The sequence below is a fragment of the Phyllostomus discolor genome, chromosome 3 (genome assembly GCF_004126475.2).
Source record: "Phyllostomus discolor isolate MPI-MPIP mPhyDis1 chromosome 3, mPhyDis1.pri.v3, whole genome shotgun sequence".
In the NCBI taxonomy this organism is placed as follows: Eukaryota; Metazoa; Chordata; class Mammalia; order Chiroptera; family Phyllostomidae; genus Phyllostomus; species Phyllostomus discolor.
In genome coordinates, this window is record NC_040905.2 from 172598965 (window position 1) to 172619552 (window position 20588).

General features: G+C 42.8%; 1 protein-coding gene across 1 annotated transcript in view; it reads left to right on the top strand.

The window, feature by feature from the left end:
- Positions 1-20588, top strand: part of PCSK5 (proprotein convertase subtilisin/kexin type 5) — a 420656-nt gene that overhangs the window by 397456 nt on the left and 2612 nt on the right. Inside the window, 5 exon segments of the mRNA XM_036021750.1 lie at positions 224-454; positions 4449-4626; positions 8183-8400; positions 16137-16237; positions 17961-18147. Of these exon segments, the coding sequence (XP_035877643.1) occupies positions 224-454; positions 4449-4626; positions 8183-8400; positions 16137-16237; positions 17961-18147 (915 nt within the window).

A 20588-nucleotide genomic window follows, 5' to 3' on the forward strand; every position in this document is an offset into this window, starting at 1 on the left:
GACAGAGAATACAAAACAGCCATTTTTTCCAAATTTGCAATAAGAATGCTTGACCAGAGCCCAAGAACTATACCCAAGTCATGGCTCCACACCACTGGCAGAATGCACTAGAAATCTCTGGAAGAAATGAGGAAGGCATGTGACTACACTTTCCAGGGGAACTGACTCCCTAGCAGGGCGGTCTGGCCCACTCTCACACTCTGCTGCCTCTACCCACTCACAGATTGCCCCAGGTCCTGCCAGACCTGCTTGTCAGCTGGGGCCTGCACCACCTGTCTGGAAGGCCAGAGGCTGAACAACCATGGGGTCTGCGTGCCTCACAAGGAATGCCCCCACTCCGAGTACTGGGACGCGGAGGCGCTGGGATGCAAGCCCTGCCACACCAAGTGCTTCCGCTGCACGGGGCCCTCCGAGGACCAGTGTCACACCTGCCCGAGGCACAGCCTCCTTCTCAGTGAGTCGCCTTCCTCTGAGGTGGGCTTTATCTATCCCTCCATCTGGGAGACTACTTTTCGTGGTGCTTGAAACCCAGTAGATACTTGTGCCTTTCTTTTTAACTTTTTACTTTGTGTCTAGTTTCAAACCTACAGAAAAGATGGAAGAGTAAGGACAGTTCAAGACCACCACACATATGCCCTTTACCCACCTCATCCTTTGTTAATCTTTTACCCCACTTTGCTCTACCATTTTCTTGTGCTTGTTTCCTTCCCTCTCCATGTGTACGTATATATAATTCACAATACATTTTTTCTGAGCCATCTGAGGATGTGTTACATACATCATGGATGCATTCCCACAAATACTTCAGAATGTATTTATTTCCTAGGAATAGGGATACTTTCTTACATAACCACAGCAACTAGTTGTCAACTCTAGTAATTTAACATTTATACAATACTTTAATACACCATCCAAATTATAATTGTGTCAATTCCCCTTTAAGTGCCATGTCTTTTTAGCCTCCTTTAGTCTGACACATTCCACAGAGGAATACTGCATAGAGGATGCCGGGTCCTTCTGAAGGCACACAATGTTCACACAACCCTCTTTAGTGATGTTAATTCTGGTCACCTGTTCAGGCCACTATCCAATTTCTCCACTTCATAGTTATTGTTTTCGCTTATACTTAAAGATGCAGTTTGCAAAGAGACACTTTGTGAGTATGTAGACATTCAGGTCCTCATCAAAATTCTCCTTGTCCTGGCCAGCTGGTTGGAGTATCATCCCATGATGAAAGGTTGCGAGTTCCATTCCTGGTCAGGGCACATGCCTGGGTTGATGGTTTGATCCTTGGTCTGGGCATGTACAGGAGGCAACCAATCGATGTTTCTCTCACACCGATGTTTTCTCTCACACTGATGTTTCTCCCTTCCTTCCTCTCTCTCTAAAAGCAATGAAAAAAAAAGTCCTCAGGTGAGAATAATATAAATTTTTTCCCCTTGATTTAGCATCTGTTGATTAATAATTCTTGAACAAAGTACGTCACAGTCTGGGGTTAGCCTCCTCCAGCATGTCACCTATGAAGGTTATTGCTAATATGAGGCAATGACCTCAGGTTTCCAAGGATACCATGACTGGGCTTAATTATGGTATGGAAGGAAAAAATGAAACAAAACTCAACTGAAAGAAGGAGCAGTGAAGGGGTATAAAAAAGAAAGATGGAAGAGACAATATGCTAAAGACTTGGAAAGCGTTAAAATTCATCTCCCCAACCTGGTAGAGCAGACCTGAGAAGCAAGACACATAAAAATATGTGACAATGTTTCCTCTTCTTGTTGAGATGCCATCAGCTGGGGCACCATTCCCTGGCTAAGACACAGGGACAGCTATCGTCATACCATTCCTGATCACCTCCTGACAGAAAACACTCCAAGATATGAGTCTTCTCTATCCATCCATCTTAGCTCCACTTACACTACTCCCAGTGAACTTTCTTCCGGAAGTTACTGCTTCATAAGATCATTTCACGCCCTGGCTGGTGTGGCTCAGTGCATTGAGTGCTGGCCTGCAAACCAAGAGGTCACTGGTCCGATTCCCTGTCAGGGCACATGCCTGGGCTGCAGGCCAGGTTCCTCTATGGGTCCAGGCAAGAGTCAACAAATTGATGTTTCTCTCCCACATTGATGTTTCTCTCCTTCCCTTCCCCTCTCTCAGAAAAGAAATAAAATATTTTCTTAGAAAAACATGCCAGATCTTTGTATCATCCCAACCACCAAGACCTTCTTTTCTAATCATCCTCAACTTAGAGCGCTACCAGTGATCACCTCGGGTGCCCCCACACAGACAAGACGATGTCTTATCAGTACAAGGTGGTCTTCTCTTAAACTAGGGATAGAAATCAGGCTAGAACTGAGACTTCAGTGCTAAGGTATAATACAGAACATACTTTGTAACCCTGCACACAGTCCCCCAAGGGCTGGGTACAGGACATGATCAGGCCTGGTCTTCCCATATTCTCCCGCCCCAGCCCTCAGCACTACCCTTTCAAGGGCCAGGCATGAACTGGATGATTCCTCCAAAGGCTTTGGTAGACTGAACAATACTAAACACCCCAAAACAAGATTCACCCCCTAAAAATGTACATATCCTAATCCCCAGACCCTGAGAATATGTTACCTAACATGGCAAAAATGATTTTGCAGACGTGATTGTACTAATAGTCTTGATTTGGTAGGATTATCTTGGATTATCACAAGGGTCCGTATAAGAGGGGGCAGCATTGTCAAAGTTAGTAGTTCAAGGCTATGTAATGTCAGAGCAGAATAGAGAGAGAGAGAGAAGATGCTATGTTATGACTATGAAGACAGGGAAAGGAGCCACAAGCTGAGGAGTGCAGGCGACCTCTAGAAGCTGAAAAGGGCAAAGCAACAGATCCCCCCCCCCCCCCCCCCCCCCCCCCCGCAGAGCCTCTATAAGGAGCATAGCCCTCTGGACCCATTTTAGAAATCTGAGTTCCAGAACTGTAAGATAATACAGTTGCACTGTTTTGAGTCATTAAGTTTGTGGTAATATGTTACAACAGTACTAGAAAACTAATACAGAGGCGTTTCATCTTTAAGGGATTAAGGACTCCCCCTAGTTAACCAGATACATCAGCTGGACAATGAACCATTGTCAACATCCATCTTTAACAAAACAGCTACCAAACAAACACTCAATGGGGACCTGGCCCTGTGCTAGGTGCTGGAAAAGAATGACATGCCCCTGCCTTCAAGCTGCTCAGAGTCTCCCAGTACATGGGTTGAGTCCACTGTAGCTCTAATATGATTTAGCTTTTCCACTAGTGCCCATGCTTTCTGCTGACTGGAGTGTTGGAGAAACTGGCTTATGGTCTGGTCTAGACTTGACCAGTGGCTAACACTGAAAACGCAGGAGAGCCTGACTTCCATTCCGTGAGGTCAAGCTGAGATGGAAGAAGTTGCCTCTAAGAGCTGCGTGCTAAACTGTAAAGCCAACAAATTTCCATTTTTTGCTTTCTAATTGAAACACCCTCAATTTCCACCCCTAAATGTTGTTAAGGAAGAATAATCAGTAGCTCCACTAGGGTTGGTGGAGGAAGGACAGGAGTGGTGTGGGGCTGAACAGCTCAACTCCAATTCACTCTCTGTACAGAGCAGAGGATTGACAGTTGTTTCTCTTTTAAAGATTTATTTATTTATTTATTTTTAGACAGAAGAAAATGGAAGAAGAAAGAGAGGAAGAGAAACATTAATGTGTGGTTGCCTCTTGCACACCCCCACACTGGGGACCTGGCCACAACCCAGGCATGTGCCCTGACTGGGAATCCAACTGACAACCCTTTGGTTTGCAGGCCAGCACTCAATCCACCAAGCCACACTAACCAGGGCCAGAGAATTTAAGATTTTAATTGTTAAGTACATGGGCAAAATAGAGTCTGTCCTGATAGAAATGTTTTGTGTCTGGGCTCACGCAACTGAGGAACTGAAGTTTTACTTCATCTTAAATTCACTTAAATTTCAAGATCCATAGTGTGCAGACAGTACAGCAGAACTGAGTGTAAAATCTGGTATGTATTGAAGGAAATACATTCAAGACTATCTAGAAAGTTGAAATTGTGGGAAGGTATCATTATACTTTCTGCCTTCTTCAGGGAAGCCTTGACTCAGCCCCTGCCTTAAATGCACGCCCTCTCCTGGGAGGCCCCATGCATTCTCTGGCTCATTTGGACAGACTGGTTTCTGTTCTGCCCAACTCGGCCAGTCCACTCTGACTTCTCTTTTCTCTCACCTTCTAAAGGCCTTATGGTTGATTCTATTTCTTGGATATTCTTCTTAGTCCCCAAGGATATCCATCAGCCCACAGGGCACTGTCTCATCCCTCCTGCATCCCCCGCCCCCTGCCATGGTAGAGAGTGGGGAGCATATAGAGGAGGTTTGGGAGACTTGTGTCATACTTGATACCAAGACAGACTCTTCCTACCTTGGCAGACACAACTTGTGTGCAGGACTGCCCTGAGGGCTACTATGCTGATGAGGACAGCCACCAGTGTGCCCCCTGCCACAGCTCTTGCGGGACATGTGAAGGGAGACACAGCATGCAGTGCCTCTCCTGCCGACCAGGCTGGTTCCAGCTGGGAAAGGAGTGCCTGCCCCAATGCAGGGAAGGGTAAGTTGCTCAACACACTTTTCCCTCATTTAATCACATAACCACTCCAGATCTCACTATTAGCAAACCCATTCTGCAGATGAGGAAGCAAATCTCAGAACACTTATATAGCCAGATATAAGTCTCACTGCCAGGAAGAGACAAAGATGAGAGTTCACCCCAGCCTAATAGTCTCTAAAGGATTTCCGCCAGTTCAGAGTAATGGAAAAAGTAAACAGGAGAGGCCAGCAACTTGATGAGAGAACACAAAGGGTCAGATTGTTAAATCAGACTCATGGGCCAAACTTCACTAAAAACTCAAAGGTTACAAGCAACCACAAGAAGTGAAGCATTCTTCCTTTAGAGAAATCTAAGACATCGAATACAGGTTCTTTCTCTTCTGAATTCACATTTGTTCAGATCACATTTAATATGTGAGGTCTAAGCAATGTTTGTGTAGCACTGCTTTCACAAAAGAAATAATTTCAGTTAAATATCTCCATTTAACTCTCCACTAATTCTGTAACCTGCCATGCCCCCCTTAAACCCACAAATTAAGGTTTAGCTATCATAGGCAATCTAAACACACAGGTGTATCCTTCTAAAAGCGTTTCACAAATAAGAACTCTCTATTATTTTTCTGCCAGGAAAAACTATTAGCATATTTATTAGAAAGTCTGCTGACAAGCATATTTGGAAGACAATTTGACTGGGTCATCCCTTTTTTACCCCTAGGAATCCCCAGTAAAAAGAAAGATTGATTACAGGCCTTTTGCTAACTCTTCCTTCCCAATAAGTAACCTAGAGCACTGAGAGTTTCCAGACCCAAACTGAAAAGCTGTAACCTTAAACTTTCCACACATGCTTTTGACCAAATTGGCGCATCTCTTTAGTTCTATAGCAATCACTGCTTCTATGACTCATTTTAGTACTGTAACTGCCTTGTGTTTTCATTTACCTCATTCATTTGCTCATTCATTGAACATGTGCTTAATGAGGAACACCTTGTATGTATAAGATGAGTAAAGTAATCTTCCTCAAATCAAGTCATTCCATATTCTTATGTACAAGAAAAGGAGTATAATCCTGTGATCTAAATAGATTGCAGACGATGGAATTAAGAAGACAATTTTTCTACTGTATGCAAATTTGCCCATTGGGAAGACAGGCATGGATTGCCATAAATCTTTTTAATGGAGAATAAATAGGGTGTTAATAAGGTATAAGTGGAGATTTTTGACTGAAATTTTTCCTCTTATAAAATCAATGATCCACATGCATTGCATAAACTTCGTATGTTAAATATCTTTGCCTTGGAAAGGCATGTATGTAACTGTCTGCACCCAGTCCCAACACACACAATTATTTTAGTGTTTGACCTCAGAGCAGGATCTTAAAGGCCCTGGTGACTGTGCTTACACACAAGGTCAGGCTTGAGAGATTCACAGTCACCTGATGCAAAAGAGTCATCAAAGTAAGCAGGGGCACTGTACTCTTCTTTTAATCTGATCCAGTAAAATCTCCATTTCTTTCTTTCAGCATTACCCTTTTCGTTTTTATTGAATGTATCGGAGGTGACTCTGGTTAACAAAATTACACAGGTTTCAGGTTCCCAATTCCACAACACACCATCAGTACAATGTATAGTGTGTTCAGCACTCCAAGTTAAGTCTTTATCCATCATAGCATTACCCTTGATAATTTTTAAAATCTGCTTGGTATTGATAAGCTTTTTTCCCATAGGGTCCTATTGATTCTTTTTGTCTTCATAATGTTAGTAAAGAATGTTTGTAGGCTGCTCTAGAGTTTACACAGTATTCCCATTCACGATGTATGATGTGATTCTACAACTATCCTATGAGGTTGATATTATTCTCTCCACTTCACAGATAAGGAAAGCAAAGCTCAGAAACATTAAATGACTTAATCAAAGTCACATGGCTACTTATACATAGTGAAGTTAAAACCAAAAATGAGATCCTCTGACTTCAATCCTGTGTATTCCCTCCGTTCTGTACAGCTTTTCACTCTTCCCTGTTGCTTTCTCTCTGAAATCTTATATGATCTTTATTGATTCTTCAGTTCATGGTTGGTGCTTTCTTTTGTTCTCTCATCATCTTGTCTCTCAAATACCTCAGAATTTCACTCAGTGGCTCACTGTAATTGTTCTTCACCTAACTGCAGAAGGGGGAACAAGGCTTCATCTGCCACAAGCCAGGCCACTGAGGTACAAGTGTACACACTCAGATCAGTGACAGGTAGCTAGGTAGTGGCAGGCTCAGCATTATATAGCCATGGCATAGTTTTCAACAAGTTAGTACAACTAAAATAATCTTAAAAAAAAAAAAAAGACTACTGGACCCAATAGTTTTGCACCAGAGAAACCAAGGGTCAAACCTTTGGGTTTCTAGTATAACTTCAGTGTGCAGATGTCCAGAGATGCCAAGATGGCTCAGATGGCCCTCTAGAATTCATCTTTGACAATGATTCCTGTTCCCCTATCTTATGTGATTTTTTTAATTTACCTTCAAATAATGTACTGCTTTGTTACAGTAGCACCCGATAAGTTCAAATCATATTTCCCACTTTACTAGCAGTCTCACCTTAAGCAAACTGTCTACATTCTCTGAGCCTAAGGTTTTACTATGCAAAATACAAATGTCATAAGGTTTGCTTTGAGGATTAATCATAAAATTCATAATTATCACTAATATACATTAATTACCCATAATGTGTTAGGCACAGTTCTAACATATTTTTCAGCAATACCTTGTTTAACTTTAGGTACTTACTGTACATTACCCCATATTACAGATCTGAGACACAGAGAGGTGGTGTGATTTGTCCAAGGTCACACAGTTCATTAGTGGTATGGCTGGGCTTTGACCCCATGTAACCTTGTTTCAAAGGGCAAGCTCCTAACTGCCACACTCTATCTAGTGTTTCATTTTTAGGTTCAATAAGATGAAAAATATTAAGTTTATGAAGTTCCTAGTGTACTATTAGGTATATAGTAGAAACCTAATGAACACTGATTACTGTTATAGTTGGCCTACAAATATCTTTTCAATAGAAGTTATATCTGTTATTATGAAAACATCAACATCACTTATGTCACCTGCTATTTCCAGATGGTTTTTAAATTGAGAAATTAGAAAAACCACTCAGAGGAACATTTAAAATGTCTTCCATTCTGATTCCATTCAACACAGCTTAAAGCTCAATTTTTTCAAGTGGAGAAGCACAGGGCTGTATAGAAGGCAAAGGTAGTTAATAATTATTGTGGTGCTACCACATGTGATAAGAACAAGGTCCTTTCATGTGTGTTGTCTAACTTAATCCTCATAAATAGCAGGGGGAGACTGTAATGCCCAAATTACAATAAGAAAACTGAGAATCATTAACTTTACTAGTATAGTTAGTAATAAATCTAATGAGTAAAGGTTGTGAGTAAAGAATCTAAATTCTTTCAGCTTATAAATAAATGGACACTGTGTGACTAACCGTGATTTTTCCACCACACCCAACTTAGGAGCAAAGCTCAGAATTCAGTCTCTGCTTCCCTCCTTGATTGCAGATATTACGCAGAAAACTCCACTGGACGGTGTGAGAGGTGCAACAAGAGGTGCAAGGCCTGCCGGGGCCCACGGCCCACTGACTGCTTGACTTGCGATACATTTTTCTTTCTGCTCCACTCCAAGGGAGAGTGTCATCGCACCTGCCCAGAGCATTACTATGCAGATCAAAGGACAAAGACCTGTGAGAGATGCCATCCGACCTGCCATGAATGCGAAGGTGAGGGTGCACTTATCATTTTGCATGTGTGAATGGAAAGGTACAAAGTTTTCCTTCCTGCTTATCCCCTCTTTTTTCCACCACCTTTAGTGGTCCCTCTTGCTTGCCAACCTCATAACCAATCCTCTCCCGCATCAGCGCCCTCTGTATTCTGTCCGCATCTGCAGCTGTCTGCATCTGCAGCTGACCTGGGCTGCACTGCTGCCACACTGCTGCCTCTTCAGAGTCTCCCATCCTTCAGGACCCAGACACAGGTATTGCCTCCTCCAGGAAGTGCTTTACACCTAGTCTGTCTTCCTTCTCCACCTGCTGAGCGTGGAATCTGCTGCCTGGCAAAACTTAATATATTTTCATTATTTCAACAGTTACTTAGGATATCTGCCTCAAACTCTCCCAAGCTTCATTCCTGGTTTCCAGATACCTACTTATCTGCCCCTTAAAGACAACATGTCCCAGAGCGAACACAATCTGGGTTTCCTCTGATATTCACTCCTTCTGATAATGGGTCCACTCTCCAACCAACTGCCCAGGTTTGAAACCTTGAAGCTATCTACCCCTTGCCTCCTGACCAACCTACCTATCCGTCAACAATGGTAAACTTCAAGGTCTGTTAACTGTCTCTCCTACCCATTCTCTCTCCTAAGCATTTCTCTACTCAGATATCCTCCTGCATTCTCACTATCCTCATTCTCCTTTCTCATCATCTCTAGCCAACTTTCTGAAATAGCCAGCACAACACCCTGGCTCTGGTCTTGAGCTCTTCCCCCAGGTCATCCTGTGCCAGAGTGATCTTTCTGAAATCCCTATCTGCTCATTTTTTTTGCCATACCTTGACATATAAATGTGATCATGATAACTTCTCAACATTCAGGAAAGGAATGCCTCTGTAGATGAAAAAGGGCCCACATCCCAAACCTGACAAGCTCAGGGGAGGCCTGCATGGAGGGTCCTACAAACTCAGAGACCAAAAGTAACCACATAGGATGGTCTGAACATAAGAATTCCTAACCAAAAAAGAATCATAACTGGTAGTCATGTCCTAGCCCTGCATTCTTTGACAAAGGTCAGTCTTTACTTTAAGTGACTCTGTCTACTGTTTTTTTGCACCTAAGATAACATAACTTTGAGATGTCAGAGTCATCTTCTTTTCCAGACTCCTCAAGCCACCAACTCCTTGCACCAGAACATGGGACCACAGAACCACTTATTTCACAAATATCACCTCATGCACTGTAAATATGAATTATTAACTATCTGGTACTAACCAGTGTAAACAAAGTATGTGCTTCTATTTTTTTTTGTCCAATCCCAGAGATTTCCCCACTTTGCTTTCTCCTACCCCCCTAACTATCACCAGTGGATTTCATGTAACTCCTTACATCTCCTCCTTTGATACTAATGTATAAAACAAGCTGCAAAACTGCCATTCACCAGAGCATTTTCTCAGTCTGTTGAGATTCTGCTGCCTGCCAATTGTCAGTTTGTCTCAAATAAACTCATAAAAACTCTCTACAGGTTTGAAGGATTAAATCACTACTTCCTTACAATATTTCAATTGTTAAAACTTTTGAGGTTAATACTGATAGCTGGTAGGGTACATTCCTATCCTTTCCAAAAATATGTTGGCTATTCCTAGCCCTTTTTCTATATAAATTTTATCATCAGCATTTCCTCTAGAAAGCCTACCCTAACAACCTCCACTCTGTGTTCCTTCAGTACTCTGCGTTCATTCATCTGTCTACTAATTCAACAAATATTTATCCACGACTATAGCCCAATGTCCAAACAACTGTGAACAAGATGGCCAAGGTCCCTGCAGCCCAGAAAGCATATTTTGTAATGGTTTATTTATTCTTTGTCCCTCACTGTAGACTAAGGTCATCAAAGGTACACATTATTGCCTTACCTTTGTAGCTCCAGCACGGAGCACTGTCACAGGGGCAGGCCAAGGTGGTGGGTCACATCAGGGGTGCCTCGGCAGACGGTGGCAGCACTAGGCAGGGAGGTCATGGGTCCCTGCTGGGATCCTGTGGGGACAGCCACAGGCTCCAGCCTGTGCCACAGTGGCCCGGGATTCAGGCAGAGGCCCAGGATTCAGACAGAGGCCCGCGCCGGCCCAATGCCCCAGCTACCGCACCAGTGACCCTAGCCCACCACTGGTCTCAGACAATGGAGTTGTGCCCTCTGTATGGCCTCCACCTCGAGCCCGACACAAAGATGACCGTCCGTGTGGCCCTTCCGCAGCTGAAGCAGCAGGGAAGTCCACGTCCAACTGGGAAGTGATGGAAAGGCTGACGAGCAAGGGGTTCTCCGCCCTCCAGATTTCCAACAGCACCGTGGCCTTCATCTGCTTCAAGGGTGGGGTGGGGAACAAGAGTCTGGTCCAGTCGCCTGCCTCAAGTGCGCACCAGCCACGACTGGAGCTCCTTCTTCCACGACGCCACTGGGAAAAGGGCCATCAGGATTTCCCTGGAGGGACTGCCCTTAAAACGGTTCGCCCTGTAGGAACGAGGCTCAGAGAAGCGCAGCGAGAAGGTTCCAGAGAAGGTGTTTGTGACGCCTGGGTAAGCGCGGAACAGTGGCATCCTGTGCTGGACCCCCACCGTGAGAGGTCAGGCCAGAAGTTCCGCACGTTTTCACGGGACCCTGCGCCTTCCATGGGTGCGTCCCGGACCGCGCATGCGTGGGCTTCGTGCCGGCCCAGAGCGCCTGCGCGGGGAATCACTGTAGTGGGCACATTGTGACCTGCCTGCAACCTCGAGGCTTCTCTCGAGCCTGCCAAACCCGGGACTGGTGCTTCAACTAGGAAGCAGCAGTCCAGAAGGCAGAAACTTCAGTAGCTGTAACAGCAAAGAGGAGAATTGTAAACGCCGAGGTAAAGACTAGAAGAATTAGAGAAAGAAAAGGAGAGGAGTTTCACAAGAGGGAACAAAAACAGAGACTGTAAACTCCGTCATTGCCATCGGTAAGGACCTCGGGAGCTACAGAGGAGAGGAAAAGCCACAAGAAAAGATCAGACTGGAAGAGGGAAAGGTCCTGCTGGCTCAGGATCCTGCTGTGCCTCGGGCTGCCTGGGAGCGGCGGAACGCTTGGTCTGGATCTTCTGCACGGAGCTGCCTTGGCCTGCACTGGGCTAGGGTCCCTATGTTTCTCTGAAAAAACGCGGCCAGGCACAGCCTCTTTCCTCTGCTGGTTGCAACCATAATCGAAAGAAATGTCTTCATACTGAGAAGGGGGAAGAAAACTGGAGAGAGTGACCCTCAGTGATATAAACATTAAATTACTCTTAACTAGCCCTGGCTGGTGTGGCTCAGTGGATTGAGTGCCAGCCTGCGAGCCAAAGGGTCACCCCTTTGGTTCCCGGTGGTGGGGTCACATGCAGGCCAGGCCCCCAGTTGAGGTGGTGGGAGAGGCAACTAGTCTGTGTGTCTCTCACATGGGTGTTCCTCCCTTTCTCCCTCCTTTCCCTTCTCTCTAAAAATAAATATTTTTTTTAAATTACTCTTAGTGCCTAGACTAGGGGACAATCTACACTACCCTGGGAATGAGCACATGTTATTCAAACCACCCCTAGCATTTCTTTTACATATCTCAGGGCATGGCGTTTCAACAGTATCCAAGAGAAATATAATGCAAACATACATATAATTTTTTAAATGTTTAGTAACATTTAAAAAAACAGGTAAAATTGATTCATTTATTTTAACATCAGAATAGTATCATTTAAACATGTAAACAACATAAAATTTCGATACTTTGCATTGCCTTTTTGTAAGTATTTGAAATCTGATGTTTATTTTACATTTATAGCACAACTCAAGTTGGACTAGCCATGTTTCAAGTGCTCAATAGACACAGGTGACTATTGGCTAATGTATTAGATACTACATCTCTAATTTAGAACAGTGGTTCCAAGTGACATTTTCAGATGAAATCTTGGCCTGAATCCTCTTGTGTAAATTGATCAAGGAAGATCTGCTCTGGTTGGATCACAGGAGGTATCTCAGAATCCCATCTCATGCCCAGCATTTGCCTCGCCCCACCACTTCCAGACACCTCCAAGAAAACTCTACAAACAGTGGTTCATGCTCTTCATTCACTTGCAATTAACTCCAACTTTTGAAATAATTTCCCTTCCAAACAAACTGCATTAAGTAATTACTTATTTGTGGGGGTTTTTTTCATTCCAGAGCCATATATATAATTGCCTCTCAAGACTTCGAATCAGAGTAAGATAACAAATGAGAGATTACATTGAATTGGGGGTGCAGTGAGTGGTAGAAAGTTGGCACTGTCATTGGCCACATCATGGTAAATATTGGCTTTCTGTTATGTTTTTGAAAAGCTGAAGGTATCCCTGGTACCACCATTACTGAATGTGTGGGGCTTTTTTTCCAACTAGGATTGCCAGATAAAATACTGTTATTTTCATCTGCTAAATCTGAAAACCATAATCCCAACCCCTAGTGCAGAGCAGTAGGCTAGTGGGGAGAAGAGGAGGAAAATTGGTTTCTAATTAAGATCAGTCAACCATTATTAAGGCCATTCAATCAAAACAGAACACCAGCTTTCTAAGACTTTTGTGGGGATTAGAGAATTATTAGTGATGTTGTACATATGGTGTTTTAAAAAAGTATAAATTTCTTTTTTTAAAGATTTTATTTATTTTTAGGGAGGGAAGGGAGGGGGAGAGAGAGAGAGAGAGAGAGAGAGAGAGAGAAACATCAATGTGCGGTTGCTGGGGGTTATGGCCTGCAACCCAGGAATGTACCCTGGCTGGGAATTGAACCTGCAACACTTGGGTTCCCAGCCCGCGCTCAATCCACTGAGCTATGCCAGCCAGGGCTAAATTTCTTTAATTGGGTTTGAGGTTTCCTGGGTAGATTAAGGATGATGGTTTTCTAATCCCAAAAGTTCATCAATACAATCAGAGGATACTATTCAGTACTAAAAGGATACAAACTAGCAAACCATAAAAGCTTACAGAGGAAACTGGAATGCTTCCTACTAAGTGGAAGAAGCCAATCTGAAAAGGCTGCATATGATTCCAACTACATGACATTCTGGAAAAGGCAAAACTATGGGGACAGTAAAATGATCAGTGGTTGCCAGGGACTGGATGAAGAGGATGAACAGACTGAGCACAGAAGATTTTTAAGGCAGTGAAAACACTGCATGATACTATAACAATGGATACATGTCACTATACATTTGTCCAAATTCATAGAATGTACAACACAAGAGTGAACCCTAATGTAAACTATGAACTTTGTACAAAATTTGGGGACAGGTTTTCTCTTGAGCTATATGCTGACTGAAAAAAGTATGAATTCCTTTTTTCTTAAAACATTATCATGAAAAATAAGAGGAAAATTTCACAACCTACATAAGTAGTTTGTCAACTAGATTGTATTTTATTCACATTTGGCTCCCTAATAATATTAGGATATTTAAACAAGTGTAAAAACACTGAGCTGAAGGGGAGAGGGACCAGGGGGACAGCACACCAAGGCTTCATATGTATGTATATATGTATACAACTGGTTCTTCCATAATTAGCTCATTTCTTGCCTTTGCACATTTTACTTTTTATTTATCCTCCTTACAAAATTTTTTGAACTAAAAATCCAGGCTGAGAAGCCAAACGCTCCTAAATCTCCTGAGCTCCCTCTCTCTGTGTGAATAATGCCATGAACAGCCCCCAAGGAGGTTGCTCAATCAATTCACTGGTGAATTCATCCTATGGGGGTCAGTCCAAGGGAGAGCAGATGGTGAGCTGCTCTGAATTTTAAGGAAATACCAGAGCTGTCTTTATAGGCCCCAAGGCTCCTGCAGATCCTTAGAAGCAATGATAAATGTAGGATGTTAAACTTAAAAACAATAGAAAACATTCTGGAAACTTACAATCTGCCTTTTGCAAAAGAGTCTGGGTGCCCTAAGTATGGAGGTTTTGCAATAAATCAATGGAAGAGATGTAAATGGAGTTACTGATTTGTTACCCAAGGTGACAGGTAGTACCCTCCGGGATTGCCCAGGATCTAGACCTCAGCCAAAATGCTGCTGGTCTTCAGAAAAATATAACCAACCTTGAGGCACACATTTTGCAGCCTAACATTTTGTCCTCTTTTAATTTTTAATTTTCCCTACCCTTAATTTCTCTTCATAAAGAAAACAAAAATCAAAACAAATCCCACACTTCTATATTTTAAAATTGGAGTAAGAGATGTAAGCTATATTTTAGAAAAATGTAGGGTAGGAAAGAAGGAAGTCGGGGAAGATTAATTCCTTCATCAGAGACTATAATTATGTTCCAGACATGTAGGAAATTCTGTATGAAGCTAAAAGTAAAATAAAAATAGAATGGCTTTGAATTTATATCACTACAGGCAGCCCCAAGCAAAGAAGCAGTTGAGTAATAAAGGTTTATTCTTTAAGATGTTGTTTGTAGCTCAAAACTCATTTTCCATGGAAACATTATAAATGATGGAGCTTGCAGATCAGACTTGAAATGTTAACTCTGTAGTGAATTTGCAGGACAGGATTCACAGTTCTAATTCGAGTTTAACTAACCACTGTTTACAATAATATGCTTCTGATTGGAAGACCTATGCAAGTTCCAAGTCACAGTATCAGGCACATTTCCATGTCCTGTGTGTCTCTATGCTTGTTTTAAAGTTCTCAGCAAAAATGTCAGGGCCTTCCTAAGAGAATGAACTAGAACTCAGGTCTCCTGTCTCCAAACACTTTCCAGAAGTCATCCTTTGGTAGCTGCATGGAAAGAAATGCTTGGGTCAGCCATTCTCTGGGTCTCTGAGTGAGGAAAAGGGGATTACCTCCACAGGAAAGAGAGTCTATAGCTCCAGCCTTCTTCTACGTGGTGGTTCCTGTGCTAAAGTAGATAGTAGGACAGAAAGAGCACTGGAGTATGAGTCAACAAACCTGAATTTGAATCATGACTCAACCATTACCTATGTAACCTTGAATGAGTGATTTCACATATCTGAGCCTTAGTTTTATTTTTTAAAAAATAAACAAATAGGATGTCAAATTTCTGAGAGGAGAGCTTATTGTTTTCAAGAGAATTTCAAAGGGAACTATCACTATCACTCCCATAATTAAGAACCATTGGACAAAGTGATCTGTTAAATTCTTTTAGCCCTAGCCCTGGCTGGTGTGGCTTCTCTCCCATATCAATGTTTCTCTCCCTCTCTTTCACCCTCCACTACCCCCTCCCTAAAAATAAATAAATAAATAAATAAAACCTTTTCTAAAATATATTTGTAGAAGTCTTTTAGCCCTAGCATTTTAAGTTTCAGGTCTGGTGTTGTTCCTCAATTAGGATCTGCCTAATCATGAGTTACTGAGTTTTAGGACCCCCAAATCACCTGGTATTCATCCTTGTCTTCTACTCAAGCTGAAAATAAGCAGAATGACAGTTGAAGGTTTTGTAAATGCTCCACATGATTTCTCATTCTCTGAAAATCCTCTTGCTTTAATAAAAGATCTGTCATCTCCAAATCCTCAATTCCCAAATGGAAAGTTTACATCAATTGAACTGAATGGATAATTTCTAGGTGTTCACTTGGTGTCTTGTAGACTTTTTTCATGTCCTCGATCAATTCACCCTTCTACTTCAATTCACTTGACATATTCCTTGTTCCCAAGTGTTCTGGAACCAAGACAAAGGCAGAAATGTAAGGTCAGTCACATGACTTAGAATCATTTTTTTCTTTCAGGAAAAGAACCACTGAAGTGCTTGTCCTGCGTGTGGAGTTACCACCTAGCGGGAGGAATCTGCGTCTCAGACTGTCTGGTGGGGCAATACAGAGTGGGAGAGGTACTGAGTGCTGTGCGTGGTGTGCCTTCTGCCCTTCCACGGGGGGAAGTGAGCTACTTTCTGTATGTCATTCTAGGCAAAGTAAAAAAAGGCCTAAAATTCCTTAACTCTCTGTAGTGCAGGTGTAATATTTTAAAATCTACTGTTGCATCAGAGATTAAAGGTGCTATTTACCTGTAGCTTTAATTTCAGTCAAAGGGACAAGGAATATATAAGATAAACAATGGGGAAGCTAAGTAATGAGGGTCTCAGAATTAACTCTACATTCATTGCTCATGACCTTAGAAGTTTTGGATCTACATAGGAATATTATGTCAGAAATTTGAAATATCTTCTTTCTTACTCCATTGTGAAACACTGAATAATGTTAGAACTACATAGTTGATGTTATTTTTCATCTCCTCTACCTCTCCACAGTGTATTAAGATATATTTTTATTTGCTTGCCTAGAAACTATGGATTTCTGAATCCACTAACTTCTTGATTATGTTTCCAAACTCTAGAAATTTAGTAAATGTCTCATGGTGAAATGAACATGACCCAACATGTTCACGTATGAGCTCTCTTTACATTCTGACATTAGCCCTCATTACATTTTGGTGAAACTGAGGTTCAGAGAGATTAAATAGTTGGTAAAGACCACAGGAGTCATAAGTGTTATAATAAAGCTGGGATTGAACCCAGGAATTCTGGCTCCTAGTCCAGGATTTGATGAGATAATAATAACTGAGAAAATACTTTGTCAGTGCCCAAAACAGGCCAAGGCACTCAAGAAAGACAATGTCCTTTCCTTTGTTTTCCATTGTACCATCTTTCCAAAGTGAAGCAGTGAAATGGGAGCTACCTTTCCCCATCTACGTTTCTAGCACCACGAGTAAACGAGCAGCTTGTCAGGAGGGAGGCCACTTTCTCCTCATCTCTCAGCCCTCTTCCCACTGAGATTGAACGGCTTTAGTTAAACAGTCAGAGCTTATATTATTCTAGGACAGAGGCCAAGCAGGTAATGAGTCAAAGGTGCTTGGTCAGAGAAAATCCCAGTGCAAAACTGATGCACAGTGGAATCTGATGTTTCACCTATGTGTTGGTGACATCAGAGCAAGTGGCAGGGGTGTCCAACCCACAGCCCAGGATGGCTATGAATGCAGCCCAACACAAACTTGTACATTTACTTAAAACCTTTTTTTTGTTCATCAGTTTTTATTAGTGTTTGTATATTTAATGTGTGGCCCAAGACAACTCTTCTTCAAGTGTGGTCCAGAGACACCTAAACGTTGGACGCCCCTGGTTATATCAAGTAGGAGAGCATCAGATACAAAAGTGACATTGCCATGTGGGAATGATAAGTTTATGTGTGGAACATGCCAAATTTGAAATGTGGGCAATGAATGAAAATAATTTTGGTCTGTGAAGGTCAATATAAAATGGGCCAGACAAAACTTGTCCTTGACCAGGAACAGCATGAGCTATGAGTTTGTAACCTGAGCTGTTCTTGAGGCCTGTTCTCCCACTATGTTACCAGTGGATCTCAGAGGGAGAGGACCGGCAATGGATCCATCCAAGTGCTGCCAGTTAGTTCTGTCTTTTATCCAGAACAGACCACCTTTCTCTTGTCCTCCATGTGCCTCCCTTCTTTATGGAGACAAGATAGAACTCCCATGTGGGATCTCCAGGGTCTTGAAAATCCCTCCTCCCTCAAAAGGAATTTCCTGATTGTTCTTGACAGGGGGAGAAATTTAACTGTGAAAAATGCCATGATAGCTGTGTAGAATGCAAAGGACCTGGTGCCAAGAACTGTACTATGTGCCCCGCCAACCTGCTGCTGCTCATGGATGACAGCCGCTGCCTGCAGTGCTGCGGGACCAATGATTCCAGCAATGCCCAGGAGTGCTGTGACTGCCAGGATACCACAGGTGAGGGAAGAGGAAGAGCAGCCTCAGAGGCAGGACATGTCCTCAGGATGCTGTTGGAAGCTGGAGGGAGAAAAGAATAGAAAGTTCTGGAGAATCAATATAGCTACCCTTTTATGGAATGCCTGCTATGTACCTGCCCACTGTACTTAAAACTTGATGTCCATCATCTCATACAAGAAGATATTAATCCCATTTTACAGATGAGGAATCTGAGGCTCAAAAGATTTGATGAGCATGCCCAAGTCCACACCAATGTTAAGAGGCTCATCTGGAATTAGAATGTGGGTCCTCAGATCTGCAAAGCCTGCATTTTTTTCACTACTGTGCTACCTTCAACAGTAAATCTCAAGTAGGCCTAGAGTTTTATTTTTACAAATTTCTTTATTTGAATCTTTTCTTTTTATTCTTCACTTCTGAGAAAAAAGGAAAAGAATCAAGTACCAAGGAAGCTGATGCCAATGTTATCTTGAAGAATCATGCTACAAAAATCAGCTTGAATGTAGCCTTCCCATTAGAGACCTAAAGCATGTTAGAAATGAGATTTCAGTAAAGGTTAAGAAGCAACAAACATTTTTAACCAATTCCCAGCCCCCTAAATGTGTTCCACCCCCAACTTTATCCATATGGGTATTTGATCCGCACTGGCTGCAAACTTAGATTCCAAATGGAGTCATTTCTTCTTAAAAAATAATTTTGTTGTTTTTAATTATATTTTATTGATTATGCTATTACAGTTGTCCCAATTTTCTCCCCTTTGCCCCCTCCACCCAGCATCCCCCACTCCTTCATGCAATCCCCATACCATTGTTTATAGATCGTGTGTGTAGGTTCTTTGGCTGCTCCATTTCCTACACTGTACTTTACATCCCTGTAGCTATTCTATAACTACCTGTTTGTATTTCTTAGTCCCTCACCTCTTCACCTATTTCCTCACAACCCCCTCACATCTGGCAACCATCAAAATGTTCTCCATATGCATAATTCTCTCTCTGATCCTCTGTGGAGGATCAGCTGTGCAGGGGCAGGGCAGTGGTGCTCTGATGTTATCTGTAGCTGTCCACTGTGTGCGCAGGCCAAGGTCAGCCCCCACCTGTGTTTTGCCTGGGTCCACCGTGCCTGAGCTATAAAGCAGTCTGAGATGGCTGCTACTTGTGTTGGGCTTGGAGATTCCCAGGCAGGCCAAGCTGTGAATCTAGGGTAGCTACTTCTAGTGCCATGCCTGGGGCCACTTAGCAAAAGGTATGAGGGCTGGGGGCTCACTGAGTCTGTCTGTTGCTTGTTTGAGAGGATTTAAGAAGTTGTGAAGCCACCACTTTGTGAAACCACTTGGCTTCACCACTTGGGAAGCCAAACCAGCCATTCACATATGGAAAAGCAGCTTGGGTGGGCCCATAAATTGGGTGGGTCAGAGTCTCTGGAGATCTCCAGCGCAGGGCAAACAGTTTTAGCCAGGTTGACAGGGTCTCAGATATGGCACCAGCCTTCTGGCTCTGTGGGGGGAGGGTTTAGGAAAGGGACAATGGCCTCTGCTCATCTTGATGTCCGACACTTCAGTTCCTCCCTGTATGCCACTGGTGCCTTTTAAGCTGCTACCCCAGTGCTGGAGATCAGAGGGGGTGAGTCTGAGTAAGTTTGTGTGTGGCTTCTTTAAGAGGAACTGCTTGAAGCCCTGGCTGGCATAGCTCAGTGGATTGAGCTTGGGCTGTGAACCAAAGTATCGCAGGTTCGATTCCCAGTCAGGGCACATGCCTGGGTTGCAGGCCATGGTCCCCAGCAACCACACATTGATGTTTCTCTCTCTCTCTACCCTCCCTCTCTAAAAATAAGTAAATAAAATCTTAAAAAAAGAGAGGAACTGCTCCCAAGCAGAAGCTTCTTCCACTGACACAACCCCCACTGGTTTTTGCAGCTAGAAGTTGTAGGAACTTATCTGCTTGGCGCTGGGACCCTGGGCTGGGGGGTCTGGTCTGGGGCTGGGACTCCTCACTCCCAAGATATCCCTCCAGATTTTTATCCACCACATATGGATGTGGGACCAGCCTTTTCTGCATCTGTGCCCAACTTCCCAGTCTGGATGGATGTGATTTCTTTAATCCTGTAATTGTCAGACTTCCATTCAACTTGATTTCTGTAAGTTCTGAGTGATGGTTGTTCTATATTTTATATGTAATTTTGATGTGGTTGTGTGAGGAGACAAGTCATATCTAAAAATAAATTCTTAAAATAAATTCTCTAGTCCAGAAGTAGATCATTTCCTTGGGGTTCAGATGTATCATGGCCTGTATTTTGTCCTGTATCATGGACAAAAAACACACATCATATTTATGGAAGCATATACATTTATAAAAGAAGTAGATCCCCAATCCATAACTGCTACCAGCCATTTCTACTTTATTTTTCTAATTAGCTTTTTCAATTAAATTCTAAAAAAACATCTTTCC